General features: G+C 36.9%; 1 protein-coding gene across 2 annotated transcripts in view; it reads right to left on the bottom strand.

Moving 5' to 3' along the window:
* The window catches only part of UHRF2 (ubiquitin like with PHD and ring finger domains 2), a 90,891-nt gene that overhangs the window by 24,165 nt on the left and 48,788 nt on the right, over positions 1-17,938 (bottom strand). For both annotated transcript variants that reach the window (XM_004373487.2, XM_023728604.1), the window contains 4 exons: positions 9,843-9,952; positions 8,552-8,738; positions 3,909-4,032; positions 3,580-3,687 (listed from right to left, as the gene is read on the bottom strand). In XM_004373487.2, coding sequence (XP_004373544.1) covers positions 3,580-3,687; positions 3,909-4,032; positions 8,552-8,738; positions 9,843-9,952 — 529 coding nt within the window. The remainder of the gene's footprint in view (positions 1-3,579; positions 3,688-3,908; positions 4,033-8,551; positions 8,739-9,842; positions 9,953-17,938) is intronic.

Below are 17,938 nucleotides of genomic sequence, written 5' to 3'. Positions count from 1 at the left end.
CAAATCCATCATTTTCTACTTTCACTCCTACATTCTTAGTGCAAGTTATGGATGCTGTCTTAGTCATCTAGTGCTGCTATACCAGAAATACCACAAGTGAATGGCTTTAACAAAGAGAAGCTTATTTTCCCACAGTCCAGTAGGCTAAAAGTCCGAATTCAGGGCGCCGGCTCCAGGGTAAGGCTTTCTCTCTCTGTCAGCTCTGGAGGAAGGTCCTTGTCATCACTCTTCCCCTGGTCTGGGAGTGTCTCAGCGCAGAAACCTCAGGACCAAAGGACGCACTCTGTTTCTGGCACTGCTTTCTTGGTGGTATGAGGTCCCCGTGTCTCTCTGCTCACTTCTCTTTTATATCTCAAAAGATTGGCTGAAGACACTACCTAATCTTGTAGACCTCATCAGTATAACTGCCACTAATCCATCTTATCACATCATAGTGATAGAGTTTACAACACATAAGGAAATCACATCAGATTACAAAATGGTACACAATCATACAATACTGGGAATCATGACCCAGCCAAGTTTACAGATATTTCTGGGGGACACAATTCAATCCATGACAGATGCTTACCATTCTGAACATCACAAACAGAATGATCCTTTTAAGAAGCATTCTGCTTTGGATTTTCAACTGCTTAAAATACAATGGTCCTTAAGTATCAAGGCCAAGCTAAGTATTATATATTACTCTCTCAGTTGGGCTCCTACTTACTTTCCTCACCTTATCTCCAATTTCTCCTTCATGAAGCCTATATACTTGAGCCAAAACTACTGAATGTTACCCAGATGTGCTACTGCTTTTCTTACTTAACTCATGCTATTCTACTTCAGTGGTCTACTGCTTTTTTCCATACGTCTTCAAGTCTGGCTCACTGAAACAAGTGTCATTTCTTTATATGATTCAAGGTCTATGAGAAAGGTATTGTAGTTCAACTGTTTGTAATACAATTATACTTAGCACAGAAAAGGAAGCTGAAATCTAAGCTTGTATAGTGGACTAGGGAAAAGCGGACACTTTAGAAACCAACAAGAAGCTGATCAATGCAACAGAACCTGGAAAGGCTTACGTACTTCGGCAGAGACAGAGCCATGGGATAGAGCCAAAAACAAGGGGTTGACTCAAGTTTGTACAAGGAGTTGTTAGTCTAGCCCAAGTCCATGCAAGCCAGGAGAATGCTCCTCTCCTACACCTGTAGATTTATTTTCTGAAAAAGCATGCATAGATGGAAACAGGGGAACTAAGTAAAAGTCTCCATAGTGAACACTGAGACTTCCCTTTCACTAGGTTCCCAAAATGTTGGCAGCCACTGTGTTAATCCATCTCATTTAGGATCTTCCTCTTTTTTGCTGACCCTCTACTTTACCAAGTATGATATCCTTCTCCAGCGACTGGCCCCTCCTGATACCATGTCCAAAGTACATGAGATGAAGTCTCGCCATCCTCAGTTCTAAGGAGCATTCTGCCTATAGTTCTTCCAAGACAGATTTGTTCATTTTTCTGGCAGTCCGTGGTATAGTCCATATTCTTCGCCAACACCACAATTCAAAGATGTAAATTCTTTGGTCTTCCTTATTCATTGTCCAGCATTCACACACATATGAGGTAACTGAAAATACCAAAGCTTAGGTCAGGCGCACCTTTGTCTTCAAGGTGACATGTTTGCTTTTTAATGCTTTGAAGAGGTCTTTTGCAATAGATTTGCCCAATGCAATACGTCATTTGATTTCTTGACTGCTGCTTCATGGGTGTTGACTGTGGATCCAAGTAAAATGAAATCCTTGGCAATTTCAACATTTTCTCCACTTATCATGATGTTGCTTATTTGTCCAGTTGTGAAGATTTTTGTTTTCTTTATGTTAAGGTGTAATCCAAGTACTTCAAGTCCTCTTCACTTTCAGCAAGCAAGATTGTATTATCTTCTATCATTGGTTGTTAATGAGTCTTCTGCCAATCTTGAAGTCACGTTCTTCTTCATATAGTCCAGCTTCTTGAATTATTTGCTGACTGAATAAGTATAGTGGAAGGATACAACCCTGACACACACCTTTCCTGATTTTACACCACGCAGCATCCCCTTGTTCTGTTCAAACAACTACCTCTTGGTCTAGGTACAGGTTCTGCACGAGCACAATTAAGTTTTCTGGAATTCCCATTCTTTGCATTGTTATCCATAATTTGTTATGATCCAGAGTCCAATGCCTTTGCATAGTCAATAAAACACAGGTAAACACTTCTCTAGTATTCTCTGCTTTCAGCCAAAATCCATCTGACATCAGCAGTGATATCCCTGGTTCCATGTCCTCTTCTGAATCCAGCTTGAATTTCTGGCAGTTCCCTGTTGATCTACCACTGTAACCGTTTTTGGATTATCTTCAGCAAAATTTTACTTGCGTGTGATATTAATGACACTCCATAGGTGATCTTATCTGGTCTTATGGCTTTAGATATCAGGTACCTCCACACACTGACTACTCTAAATGTGTATTTCCTGTTAGACTCCTCTTCTGAATTCTAGTCTCATTTATCCAGTCTACTCTACATCTCCACTTGAATTTATTATCGGAATTTCAAACTTAACTTCTGACTCCCCTCCTCACCAGGGACACAAACAGATACTTGCACACCAATGTTCACTGCAGTATTATTCATAATAGCCAAAAGGCAGAAACAACCCAAGTGTCCATCAACAGATGAATGGATAAACAAAATGTGGCATACACATACAACAGAATATTATTCAGCCATAAAGAGAATGAAGTTCTGATACATGCTATGACATAGATAAACCTTGAGAACATTATGATGAGTGAAGTAAGTCAGACATAAAAGGACAAATATTGTATGATCCCACTTACATAAAATATCTAGAACAGGAAAATACATAGCAACAAAAGTTTATTAGTGGTTACCAGGGATGGGTAGGAGAAGGGAAGGGAGAGCTATTGCTTAAGGAGTACTGAGTTTGTATTTGAGGTCATGAAAAACCTCTTTTGTTTACAGTAAAGTTCAGAATGTCTCTAACGGGACACTGCTACACTCGAGCAGATTTTTTTTTTCTTTCACATTAAGTTTTCCATAATGATAAAATTACCTTTCTGAAGAAGAAGTTAGGAATAAATACAACAGAGCCTCCCAGTGCTTCTTTAAGGGAAATGGGGACTTACTTATATCCTAGAATTAGCTGGCCCTTTTTTCTGCTCAAAACCTTAGCATTCGGTCAGGAGGATATAAGCCCCAAAGAAAACACTCAAAGCGAGAGTTCTTAGGATTCAATGACATTAAATGAGAACTTCCACAATTTAAAGTAAAAATTGTAACATTTCAAGTATTAAATTCTTGGCAAGAAAAATTCTTTAGAAAGCTTAACTGTACTAGAACAGTAAAACAAAGAGATGAAAAGGTATAGCTGATGCCTAACTCCATGACTTACGTTCTTCTGTCTATTAATTTACTCATCCTAAAGGAAATCTTTTATTCCAACAACTGAATGCCACGCGTTTCTAGCTAGGTTTGTCCTTTTATAATCAATAGATTATATCCAATTTCCCCCTATGAACTAGGCCAATTTTAAAACATACCTGAACTCTAAATCTCCAAGTTGATCCAACAGGAATCCCAGGAATAGGTCCATAATGATTAGAAGGGACAATAGTACATTCTCTAGTACGGCCAACACAGGCCATTCCCTAAAAGTCACAAAACGAGCTGAGAAATTAGTTATGTTCAAATTTTAGAGAAAGCTCTTAATAACCCACAAAATGTAAATAAAATAGAAATCTGTTTATAGAAATTAAGTATTAGTGATATCAACAATTAACTATATTGTTTAATCTTTTATGCCATTACTACTATTGCATTGAAACATTATAACTTGCTACTAGGAAGAAAGGAAGAATTTCTTCTTTACCCTGCCCCAGTCTCTCCGGCTTTCAGTACTAGCTGATGGCATCTTTGCTTTCTTTTTACTCATCTTAAGTCTTTCACCAGCCTTCACAACTTCACTGGAATCAGTTTTACAGGAAGGACAATACCTTAAAAAAAAAGAACAAAGGATCATATTAAAGCTAGTAACAGAATATGGTCTTCCCAGAGTAGATTAGTTTTTAAGTCGCATTATCTGGCATATATTAAAGAGCTTCAGCTGACATTGAAAGTATTAAACCTTTCAAAATATTTACATGGTTAGGCTGGCCATAAAAAAAAAAAAAAAAAAAATTCTCGTCATTCTTGTAGAGAACTTGAGGATTTTAATACCACAAATCCCAAACTCAGTTCAGAAGCCAGACAAAGCTGTCCAATTCAAATGGCACCATGGATTCTGATTTTATCACTAATCTGGACAATAAAAATTATTCATTTGGGATTTTAATCATCAAAACAAAACTAGCAATAGTAGATGCTTCTAGACTCAACGCTGAACTATGCAACCGATTTATCTATCTCCCCATCTGAATTGGCTATTAGAATTCTCAAAGTTAAAAATATACACTAGTCTATTATAACATGTATACAGAATTTAAAAAATGTTTTTATTAGCCTCATCTCTAGCTCAATTTTAACGTCCTATTCTTTGTTCTTTAGTATATTTGCAGTTGGTCACCCTGCTATAACTTGTGTATCATTATGACTTGCCTTAAATCATTCCTAACAAGGTATAAACACATCTACAGAACAAGGTGGGACTGTTCTTGTGTTGCCAAGGAACGGAAGCTCTTGGAATAGCCTAACAAAGATCTAATCATCACGCCCCACATTAACCATAAATTTCTATTTCTATACTTTCCATTTTCATAATTATCTATTCCATGTGGTCTTCAGAGCAAAGAAGATGACGTCTATGCTCACTAGTCAATTCTGATTGCCTAATTATGAGACTGGAGACCTGCTGGCACAGTAGTTAAGAATTCAGCTGCTAACCAAAAGGTTGCCAGTTTGAATCCAAGAACCACTCCTTGGAAACCCTATGGGGCAGTTCTTATTTGTCCTATAGGTTCGCCATGAGTTGGAATCGACTCAATAGCAGTAAGTTGTTTTTTTTTTTAATTATGAGATTATAGGGTCTCTATGAGTCAGAATTGACTTGACAGCAATGGATTTTAGGTTTTAATTATGATGTATCTTCTTTAGCATTTTAGGAGAGAAAAATGTAAATAATTCAGTTCCTGGTCCTGAGAAAATTAGTTGGGGAGGTAAGGTACAGACACAAATAAATTTATGGCAAAAGTATGTATGAGATGGCACTAAATATTATGAAAGTAAAATCTGTTCCAACTGGGAAATCAGGAAGACTTCCAAAAATTAATTTGTTCTAAGAAAGCCTATATTTCACCTGATATGCTAGCCTTTCTAACTATAATTTTATCAACAATTTTGTGATTAAAATAGGTATTCTTTCTCTCTGATGAGAAAATGAGTCTAGAGTTTAAATATCCAGACAACATGATTTGGGGAAATAGAAAAGTAGGTTTAAGGTCAGGATTTATCAGGGAAGTGAAGGAGCTCGATATGAATGTAAAGCTTATAGGGTAATATGAGACAGTCTTCTAATTATATTATCCTAAAGTCATCCTTGACATTCATCCCTTCAACAGGTTTGTTCGGAACCTACTATGTGTCGGGCACTACTTTGGTGCTGGGTATAAAAGTTTGTGTTCAAGATGTTCTTACATACTAGTTGAGGAAAATCAGCATGCATAAGCAAAGAACTTCACAGAGTGGTTAAGCGCTATGAGGGAAACACATCATCAGGGTTATGTGATAAGATGATGGAAAATGGTATGCTTCTTTAGACAGAGTAGGTAAGGCTTCTGAAGTGACATTCCATGAAGAAGCCAGGGAAGGCATGCCAGGCACAGAAACAGTAAGCGCAAAGGTCCTGAGGCATAAAACGGAATGGTATGCTTTCAAGAACATAAAAGTGGGCACAGCTGAAAGTAAATAAGGAGGAGAATGGTAAGTGATTAGGTTAGAGAAGTTGGCAGGGGCCAGGTCACAGATGGCAAAGATTTTATTCTAAGTGCAATTAAGAAGATACGTTGTTGCTGTTATTGTGTGTTATGGAGTCTATTCTGACTCACTGAGACCCTGTGACAGTAGAAATGTCCCATAGGGTTCCCTAGGAGGCGAGCGACATGATTCAGGACTTAAGAAGATCATCCTGGCTTCTATGGGAGAAATGATAGTTGGTGGGCAATGTGGAACCAAGTAGACTAGCTAGGCATCTATCACAGCAGTTCAGGCAAGAGATGATTTGGATTGGAGTGGTAAGAGTGGAGAAAGATAATAGAGAACTGACAAGATTTGCTGATATATTGGATGTAGAGTGTGCGAGGAGGCAAAGGAGGAATCAAGAGTGAAGTTTAGCTATTCCATGTGAACAAGTGGACAAAATGATGGTACCATTTTCTGAAGACTGAAAGAGGTGCAGGATTTTAGGGAGGGTGCTTGTGGAATTCGAGATCTCCATTTGGACACACTAATTTTGTGAAATAGTTGGATACAGGAATATAAAACTCAGGGGAGATTAGATCTGAAGACATAAATTTGGAGCCATGAGCTTGGTATTTAAAGCCTCATGATTAGATGAGGTCATATAGGGAGCAAACATAAACAGAGAAAAGAAGTAGGTTCAGATGCTCTGAGAACTTCAGCATTCAGAAATCTGGTAGGTGAGGGAAAATTAAGACACTAAGAAGGAAAGGCCAATGAAGTAACACGAAAATCAGGATCGTGTGATATCATCAAACCTATAAAAAGTGTTTCAAGGATACTAAGCAGCTGACCAGTAGAGTAAGAAGTGGACCAAGTGACCATTGGGTTTGGCAACACAGAAATGTCTGTGAGCTTGACAAGCAGATTTTGTGGCACAGTGGGAAGGAAAGCCAGACTGGAGTGCTAAGATGTGAACAGGAGAGCAAATGGAAACAATTAGTGGAGATGGCCCCTCACAAGCTTTGCCACGAAAGGAGCAAAGAAATGGGGTAGGTAGGTGGTAGGTGAAATGGAATCAAAGAAAGTGTGTGTTTTGTTTTAAAAACTCAAGAGATTCTAGGATGCTGATGAGAATGACCCAGTAATGGCAATAAAGGAAGGGAATTTACAGGAATGAAGTTCCTAAAAAGGCAAGAGGATATAAAACTGTGAGAGCAGGTAGAAGAGTTTGCTTCCATTAAAACAAGAGGGAAGAAAACTAAGACTCAGAGGATATGTAGTTACTGGTGATGGTAAAGTCCAGGATGTGACCATGTAAGGTGCCTGTTGGGGATGAAAGGAAGAAGTTTTATCCCCTTCTCTCTTCCCACCCCTACAGCCTCTATCATTATACAACAACCACCTTCCCAATAGGCTGAGGAGATCAAGGAACAGAGAACAATCTATTCTTCACATGGTTACCAGCTACCCACTTGTAACATCATTATTTCTGACTATGTCATCCCTCTTACTTAAAATCTCTCTCAATGGTAGCGCAGGGCCCATAGTTTCAAAACCAAACCAAACAAACAAACAAAAAAACCTCCTTAGTATGGCATTAAAAAGTCCATTACAACTTGGTGGGCCCATGTTTCCAGTCTCTTTTCTAATCACTTCTTTTTGTAGCAAACACTAATCAACAGAAGAAGTACAGACTTTGGTAAGTATATTTGATCTAAAAGTGTTGTTCTACTTAGCTACCTCACAATATTAAATAAGATAACCCATATAAAGCACTTCGTTAGTGCCTAGCATATATTAAGTACTTATTACTAATATAACTAAAACCAAACCTGTTGCCGTTGAGTCGATTCCGACTCATAGTGACCCTACAGGACAGAGTAGAACTGCCCCATAGGGTTTCCAAGGCTGTAAATCTTTACAGAAGCAGACTGCAACACCCTCCTCCTGCAGAATGGCTGAAGGGTTTGAATCACTGACCTTTTGGTTAGCAGCCAAGTGCTTAACCACTCACCACCAGGCAGGGGCATCTAATCTAGTTGGGGAGTCAGAAGGGCCATCCACAAAGGCTTCCCAGAGGAAGTCATAATGAAGTGAAAACCTGAAGGATGAGTATCATCCTGAAGTTAAGCAAGGGAGAAAATATTTCTAAAAAGAAAACGTGTCAAGCGTGAAACCCCCAAGGAGAAAAAGAACATAACGTATTTAAGAAGTTGAAAGATATTCAATCTAGCTAGAGTGTAGACTATTTGGGGAAATGGAAGAGGAAAAGGTGGTAAGAGATATAGCTGGAGAAATCAACTAAATAACACCATGGATGGCCCTATAAGGCAACATAAAGCTTCTGAAGCAAAGAAGTAACATAATCAGATCTTCACTTTTGAAAGAAGAGACTCCATAATGAAGAAAGGACTGGAGGGGGATGAAAATGGAGCTAGAGCCTGTTCAGAAGCTGGTACAGTATGGAATAAACATGTCAACCCCAAGTAACCATTGGTGATAACATTTTAAGCACTTTAATAAACACTATATATCTTTAGAAATCTATTTTAGAAAATACATATTTCCCATTCTCTTCTTAAACATAACAACAACAAAAGATAACCCTGATAATCATACCAGTATTCTTCTTCTGGGATCTTATCCAAAGGTGGATTCAGGCAGTAAATATGAAATGCCATATTACACTCATCACATAGAAGCTGCATGTTGGGTTCTTGTTTTCCACCACATACATGGCAGGAGCAAGACTGGCATTTCTTATCTGGGTCTCCACCACACAGGTCACATTCAGGGTCATTTTTCCCTATTAGGAAAAAAATTATAGCAAGCCCAGTCTTAAGATCATTTTCATATCTATGAATCTTTTAAAGAAAAATGGAAATAGCAAACGGCTCTTTTAATAAACAGAAAGGAACCACAGGAATAATCAAGCGTGGGACTTTAAGAATAAATGCCTTAGTCTCATCCTAGACTTACTGAATCAGAATTTCAGGGATAGGGCCCAGGCATAGGCCAGTGAAAAACCTAATAACCAAAAACCATGAGGATAATCCATACTTCTACCTTAAAAATCTAATATATTAGTATTGTAGCCTCAAAAAATGAGAGTAGCCTAGACTGGGAACCTGGAAACTTATTTATTGATTTGTTAAAGGACTTATCTTGTTCTAATCTTGTACAATTGTGGTAAGAAAATTTTTTTTATAGATCAATAAATAGGTTTCAACTCTGAGCTATGTCTTATAATAAACATTGACACATGGCATAAAATAAATGGACTGCTCTCCACACAAAAATTCAAAATTAAGAGAGAATGAGACACTCTACACACTTTGGGTCGCCATGAATTGGAACTGACTTGACTGTAAAAACAATCTGTTTGGAAAGGCAGCAATTGAACCATGAATGGAAAGACCCAGAATGTAGTCCTACCTCTTTTACCAACTCACTGTGTGGTATGAAACAAGTAAAAATCTGTAAGATGAAGAGGTAGGATTACCTTGTAACATTATAATAATTACATAAACCCCATTTATTATCTCCCAGACATTCAAGGCTCTATCAGTACTATTATCCTCAGGCTCCACTTGTATAAAAATTAAGTCTTGTTATGAAAAAATTAATCTTGAATACCCACAAAATAACTGAAATTTTTTTCCTTTTGACAAATTCTATAATACAGGAAATAACAAGACGTCAATAAAATGCCCAAGTTGAGAAAAATGTTTCTTTAAAAAAAAATATATAATTTGAGAAAAATTCATTCACCAAAATGGATTAAATATATTGTTTTAAAAACAAGTTTGTATAGGCTACAGTTTTTCACTTCTTTCCAAGTTATTCACTGACCAGTTAAAATGTCAATTTTGTAACTCATATAGTCGAAGCCCAGAAGAAAAATTCATACTTAAAAATTTTCCATCTGCAAGTGAAAGTGGATGGGCTCCAGGTTTCTCAATCTTGAAGATTTCATCTGTGAATATTATCCTGCAGTCATTTAATGTTCCTTCGGAACCCCTGTTTAAAAAAGGAAGAATGGTTAGCTTCTGGTAGTAAAATATAAACTATATGCAAGTAATTATTAAAAGTCAGTTTGGAAACTCACTGAACTTTGCCTATTTACATATTGAGATTAGAGCTATTTCAATCACTCTGAGCTATTGTTTCCAAGAGCAGAAAAAGTTCAATAGTGATTAGTTAACATTCAAAGACAAGCTAACTTTAGTGTAAAATTATGAAAAAATCCAGAGACTTCATCATTTAGATTATCTGGTAAGAAGATAGCTGCCTGGCAAATTTAAAGCCTAAGTAAAATGAAACCCTGTCAATTAAAATGAAAAAGTTTAATCATATTTCAAAAAATATATAGTAAATTTCTGGGTAAAAACAAGATAATCATTTAACAAGAAAATATTTCAAATACTGAGCCTTATTTATCATAAACTCAATTTATGCCTGTTTGCATGTTTCTTCAAAGTTTCATATGATTATAGACTTGTTTATTTTTCTTTTTAATCTGTCAATTTTTGCTTTATATTTTTTAAGATATGTTATTGGGTACATACAGATTTAGAATTCTTATGCATTATTCTGAAATGTCTCCAGCTCATCCTACATCAAAAGTCTATTTTGTTTTTTTTAGCTAGCATTTGCTGGGTGACTTTTCCATCTTTTCATCTTTTTTTAAACTTTTAATGTCAGATATATACAAATGTAGAAAACTGCATAAATGAATGTATAGCTTAACCAATTATAAGGTGTACATCCTTGTAATTACCAACTGTGACAGGAGACAGAAGTATTATGCCAGCTACCCCAGGACCCCCTGACATGACCCTTCCCAAGCACAACCCTCTACACCCTCCCCACCAAGAGTTGTATTTGCCCTAATTTTTCTTAATTTACTTCAGTCTCACCATTTGTCCTCCTCCCTAACACCGCAATGGTATAGTTTTGTCTGTGTTTTAAATTCTCAAATCTATAAATTCTCATATAATCTCTTTCTTTTTGCAATTTACTTGTTAAAGAAACTCCATCATTTGTATCACAGAGTTTCCCACAGTCTTGATTTTGATATTTGCATTCCTGTAGTATAGTTTAAACAGTTTTTCTGTCATCTGTATTTCCAATAAATTGGGAGTTGAATCTGGAGCTTTGTTATTATCATTAGGTGCAGAAGTCAGCAAACCTCATTCTACTGCCTGTTTCTGTAAATAAAGTTTTACTGCAACAGAGCCACACATAGTCATGTATGTAATGTCTATGGCTGTTTTCATGCTACAATGGTAGAGCTGAGTAGTTTTGACAGTACTATCTGGCCCCTAAATGCTGAATTGTTTACTATCTGGCCCTTTACAAGAGAAAAAAAATATTGCTAATCCTTGCTCTGGAAACATGACCATATTCAGGTTTGTTTTTTGGTTAGACCACTTCTTAGTCTATTTCCGTCAGGAGGCACCTAGTTATTTAGTTGTCTTTTATCTGCGATGACAGTAGCTGCTGATGTTCAATGTCTAGATCTATTAAATCATTGGGGATTGTAAAATGTTATTATTCCAATTCCATCATTCCCTTCTCATTTATTTGCTGGAATAATTCCAAAAAGAGAAACCTGACTTCATCAACTATTTGGTTATTCAGTGGTACAGTTCACAGAACAAAGGCAGTTTAAATACTCTTCCGCAGTTTTCTAAAATAAATAGTTCTCGAACATCCTCCATAGGTGCCCAATGAGCTTTTGCATTATTATGAACTCATGGATATATCTGATGTGTTTCAATCCTCTACCGTTATTTTCCTTCTTGCTGCTCAAATTGTCCCATCTTTTGCCAACAGGAGCTTCTAGTTGACTCAAAAATCCTTAGTAGTCTTTGTGGGCTTCTTTACTGTCTAGTATGACAAGTCTTACAGGTTTATCTTGTACATTCTCTGCACGTGGCCTGGAATCATTTTTCCAAAGAAACTTGGTTTCTTTTAGTGGGAAGTGATATTTCAAGACCACAATTTGGGCACTAGGAAAGCTTATTACAACTAGATTTCTAGGCTTTTACAGTGGACAAAGCCACAACATTTAAATGCACACACTCACATGCCAAATACCTCATGAGTTCATACTAATACTTCCAGTTCAAATTCAGAACTAAAAGGTATTGACTTTTTTTTTTTTTATTATTATACACCTGTTATCTCTTTTTTCCCCAACCAGAGAAATCCTGGTTTCAAGGATACCAGGGATGTCTAAATTAGAATGCTACAAATACTCCTTTGCTTTACCCCCCATCACACATAAGATATTCTCACAAAGTTTACAGCCTTGGTAAGGTTTGGCCTACCCGTTTTGTCCTGACTACCCACAGTTGTCAACCAACAGCCTGTCGTAATCTGCGGAGCTACTCTACCAGTGGTTTCAAAATCTGTTTGCCTTCTAAGACTGCTGAAAATTCCACTATGCTTTTTACTTACAGTTTTAGCCTCCTGTCCAGCAGAAGTCCAGGATTCAGCAAAAGTCCTGAGGCGAAAATAGGCCATACGCTCGAGACCTCCCTAATATCTGCCAAAAGCTTTGCTGATTTCTGTGCCCTGCCTCAAGTGGCTCTCAACTAGGTTTCCCACTGCATCCAGATTTAGCAGATTCCCCAGGGCAAAAGCAACTACAAAAGTCAGCTAATCTTAGGTTCATCCCTTTCCAGAGTCATAGCCCCTAAAACTCCTCATGCCTCCTAATCAGCTCTCTGCTCCTTTCAAACAGATGATAACTCTATTTGATCTGGCTATTCTAGTTGTTTTAGGTAAGAGGGCTGGTCTACTGCCAGCTATTCTACTACTTGGAAGCAGAAGCCGTCCACATCTTTCTTTAAGTGCTTCAACAAGTGTCACAAAAACAGACTGCTTCAAAACACAAAAATCTCTTTTTTACCTCAATTAGCTCTCAATTTAGTTGAAGGCTTACCACAAACAATTCCTCAGCACAAAACTGATGAAGTCATGGATCACAACCAAAACATGTTAATAAATTGTCAATTCACTCCTTCAAGAAATACATTTAAAAAAAAAAAAAGGAAAAGACATACCATATTTCACTGAATCTAAGTCACCAACAGTTGTAAAATGCATTATATTAAGTACTACCAAAAAAGAAATTGACCTGAAATGGGGCGGTCTAAGAAGCACCCTCAAATACAGCTGAGATACACCAAATGAAAGTCAGCAACTATAAGACACAACATTATTTTACGTAATTCCAATAAAGAAAAAAGCATGAGATGAGGTATCTAAGAAGGAGCTTCAAATAAAGCTGGAACACGAAAAGGCTTCTTTCCAGTTAAAGGTAAATGGGAAATAAACTACCCTGTGGATAGAGGCAGAGAGTAAGCATGCTTGTTTCCATATTACCACTGGGTATAAGGAGGAAAAAAGCATTCCCTGAGAATTGAGCCACAAACTCAACAGGCTTGGAGGTTGGGATTCACACTATGTGTGGTGTAAAAAAAGGAGTCCTGGTGACAAAGTGGTTAAACACTCAGCTGCTAACCAAAAGCTTGGTGGCTCAAACCCACCAGTTGCTCCATAGGAGAAAGGCGTGGCAGTCTGCTTCTGTAAAGATTACAGCCTAGGAAACCCTATGGGGCAGTTCTACTCTGTCCTATAGGGTTGCTGTCATGGACTGAATTGTGTTCCCCAAAAACATGTGTCAACTCAGTTAGGCCATGATTCCCAGAATTGTGTAGTTGTCCTCCATTTTGTGATTGATATAATTTTCCTATGTGTTGTAAATCCTAATCTTGTCTGTGGTTAATGAGGCAAGATTAGATTATGTTAAAGAGGATTAGGGTGAGATGTAACACCCTTGCTCAGGTCATGTCCCTGATCCAATGTAAAGGGAGTTTCCCTGGGGTGTGGCCTGAACCACTTTTATCTTACAAGTCATAAAAGGAAAGGGAAGTGAGCAGAGAGTGGGGACTTTATACCACCAACTGGGAGCAGAGTGTGTCCTTTGGACCCAAGGTTCCTGAGCAGAGAAGCTCCTAGACCACAGGAAGATTAATAACAAGGACCTTCCCCTAAAGCCAACAGAGAGAGAAAGCCTTCCACTGGAGCTGACGCCCTGAATTTGGACCTAGACTGTGAGAGAATAAATTTCTCTTTGTTAAAGCCATCCACTTGTGGTATTTCTGTTATAGCAGCACTAGATAAAATTGACTTGACAGCAATGGGTTTTTGTGGTCTAAAAAACCTCAACCAGAGAATTTAATGTACTTAAGTGGCACTCCCATGTGACTGGCAGAAGCAAACTCAAATCTTCTTTGGAAGAATTCATCTTTGGTCAGTCCGATAGCAATTTTAAGATACATCTTGATTTCAGAGATGTTAAAATATGAAAAACTGTGCATCTCAGAATCTATGAAATATTGTATTTACTTAACACCCATTGTAACCAGTACCTAGAGCAGGGCCTGGCACACAGCAGTAAACCAAAATTAAGGCATTAACATTCCAGTAGTGCGTAAGGCAGAAGAATGCCCCCGACAAGGATGCCGAGATCCTAGTCCCTGAAACCTGTGAATATGTACCTTACATGGCAAGTTAATGAAGATGTGATTAAGCTGAGTTGGAGAGACTATCTTGGTTGGGTCAATGAAATCACAAAGGTCCTTAAGAGTAGAAGACAGAGGCAGCAGAGAGTCAGAAGCAGATGTGACTACAGAAGAATGTTCCGAGAGATGCAATACGGCTGGCTTTAAAGATGAAGAAAGGGGCCACGACCTAGGGAATGTAGGAGGCCTCTAGAAGCTAGAAAAGGCAAAGAAATGAATTCTCCCTTAGCACCTCCAGAAAGGAATACATCCCCGCCAACACCTTGATTTTAGCCCAGTGAAGCCCATTTGAGACTTCTGACTTCCAGAATTATAAAACAGTAAACTGTTTAAGCCACCAAGTTTGTTGTAATTTGCTGCAGTGGCAATAGGAAAATAATATAAGTGGGATAAGAGAGACAAATGTCCAGTGATAATAAATACTGTAAAGAAAAATAAATCAGAGTAGGAGGGAATTCAAGTAACCTATGTTTGGCATGTGTGTGCGTGATTTTAGAAAGGGTGATCAAGAGTGCCTCTGAGGTGACATTTGAGCACAGAACTGAAAAAAGGCAGAGCAATGCAAATAGATACCTGTGTGAGGCAGACCAGAGACAGGAAAAACCAAGTGCAAAGGCCCTGAGGCAGGAGCATGTTTGTAAGTTTAAACAACAGCAAGGAGGCCAGTATGGTTGAAGCACTGTGAGCTTTGAGTTATAACGTGTATTCTGTAAGAATGGTATATTCAATGATAAGAATATCACTTAGATTTTGTGATAAAACAGGTGTGATAAAATTTTGTAAATAAATGAAACCCCATAAAAATAACACTGAAAATAAGGCAAGTATAGCTATAGTTTTAATAAAGGTACATAAATTATCCTGCTATAGGATTCAAATTCTACTTATGAATATCTAACCTAGTATTAACTTCACATGGTAGTAAATACACATTACAATAGTAAGTGCACAAAATATTCTGAAAAACGTAATTAAATCCCCAACTTTTGTTTTTAATCTTCTTCAAGGTTAAAGAAGAAACATAACGTGATAACTTAAGAATAGAATTCGGTAACTAGATTAGATAGTTCAAGTATATTCATTTTTTGGTACTCATAAAATAAAAATAGAAACAAGCATAGACTTTAATCCCAAGTTCCCTTATCAAATCTCCAAAGCAGATTAAAAATCATGTCCTATATTTGCTTCTTCCTTTGCACCTTCAATACAATAAAGAAGATTAAGGCTGAAAGTTAGTTCTTTGTAAAAGTCTAATAAAACTGATAAACCTCTGGTGAGATTAATCAAAAAGTCAAAAACTAAATTCAAGAATAAAAAGGAACATCACAACAGATACTGCAGACATTAAAAAGATGAGACCACTAAACAAACTTTATGCTAATAAATTTGAAAATTTAGACAAAATTAACAAATTCCTAGAAAATTAAATTATATTTCAAGAAGAAACAGAAAATCTGAATAGTCCTATGATCATTAAAGAAAATGAATCAATAATAAAAAAAACTTCCCAGCCCCAGATGACTTCACTGAGGAGGTCTACCACACATTCAAGAAAAGTACACAAAGCTCTACCCTAAGATAGAAAAAGAATATTCCACCAAATTATTTTATGGAACTAGTGTAATCTATAGAGGACAGTTAGACAGGAAAACTAACCTGCAAATTTCACTCATTAACACAAATGCAAAAATCCTACATAAAAGTGGCAAACCGTATCTGTATATGTATATATACTTTTAAAAAAAATCAAAATAGAAGTGCATGGTGCGTTTTTTAAATAAAGAAAAAAATTATCATATTAACATACTAAAGGGAAAAAATGATCATCTCAATAAATTCAGAAAACACTAATAAAATTCAAAATCCATTAATGATTTTAAAAAAACCTAAAACTAGTAATAGAAGGGAAAGTATATTTACAAAATAAATATAGCAAACATTATAGGTAGTGATGAAATTCTGTAAGTTTTCTCTTAGAGATCCAGGGGTAAAAAGAGATGCCAGCTATTACCACTTCTTTTCAACAACATACTGAAGGGCCCAGTCAGTGAATTAAGACGAAGAGATCAAAGACAATGGAAACAAAACAAAAATGTCATAATTCACAGATGATGATTATAATTACAAAAATTCCAAAACAATCTACATGTAAATTGAAATTAACAAGTTTAGGAAGGCTACTGGATCCAAGGTCAAAGGTTACTCAGATTCCTATATACAGTAAAGAGAAAAATGAAACAGCCTTACAATAACAACAAGTGGTACCTAAGACTAAAGAAGAATAACAGATGCATAAGAAATTTCAGGAGAGAATTACATCAGGTTGAATCATATAAAATTGCTAATATTGGAATATGTTCAATCTACAAAACTAGATATTTCATGATTAAACCTAACAAAAAGAGGAGAGGGAATTTCTGCCTAAAATTTAATCAACGGAAAAAATACTTATGCAATGCTGTCTTTTTTTTAATTTAAAACTAAGAGCATTTAGGATAAACTTAATACTGAACATTTAAATTGATAGTTAATAAAGAAAGGAAAGCACTATAACCAAAAAAAAAAAAAAAGAGAGAGAGAAGGACCTAAATAAATGGAGATAAAAATCACATTCATGGGTTGGATTCAATACAATACCTAACAACTGCCCAACAGGTTTTAATGTGGCAATTATCACGCTGACTGGAAAAATGCAAATGTAAGTACACAGTGCCAAGAACATAAGATCTTCTCGAAGAACAAGGGAGGATGACCTGCTCTGCCAGATTATGAAAGTGTACAACTGAGAGAAAGATACAGAAAACAGACCAATGGTACAGAATAGACCAGAAGGAAGCACTGCATATAGATTCTTGACATGACAGAGGTGATACTGAAGCTTAAGGGGGTTGGGGAGTGTTCAAAAATAGTCCCGGGAAAAAATGATTATGCTATGTATCAAGTTAAATGCAAACTGAAGCCACAATGATATGCTACTTTATTATACACCTACTCGACTAGCAAAAACTAAAACAAAAGTAAGCGTGGATGAGAATGCAGAGCAACGGGATCACTCATAACTGCTGTGGAAGTATAATCTAGTACAACCACTTGCAAAGTCTTTGGTCCTATACTAAAGTTGAAGACGTACAGGTTCTACACCCAGCAATTCTACCCTTATGCACATATGCACCAGGACACATGTATAAGAAAGTCATGGCAGCACTGTTTATGACAGCCCCAAACTGGAAACAACTGAACTGTCCATCAACAGCAGAAGGCACTTATATCTTCACCCCGATTATTTATTCACTCTTTCTAGCAAGAAGAAAAGACTTCGAATCGTGCAAAAAGTTTCCATCTACAAGTCATACTGCTTCCTTTTTGGCTGCTGTGTACCGAATACTTCTAAGAACTTAAATGACAGAGA

This window comes from Trichechus manatus, unplaced genomic scaffold (assembly GCF_000243295.1).
Source record: "Trichechus manatus latirostris isolate Lorelei unplaced genomic scaffold, TriManLat1.0 scaffold00025, whole genome shotgun sequence".
In the NCBI taxonomy this organism is placed as follows: Eukaryota; Metazoa; Chordata; class Mammalia; order Sirenia; family Trichechidae; genus Trichechus; species Trichechus manatus.
Note: the sequence above shows the minus strand (reverse complement) of the source record. Positions and strands in the feature narration are given on the sequence as shown.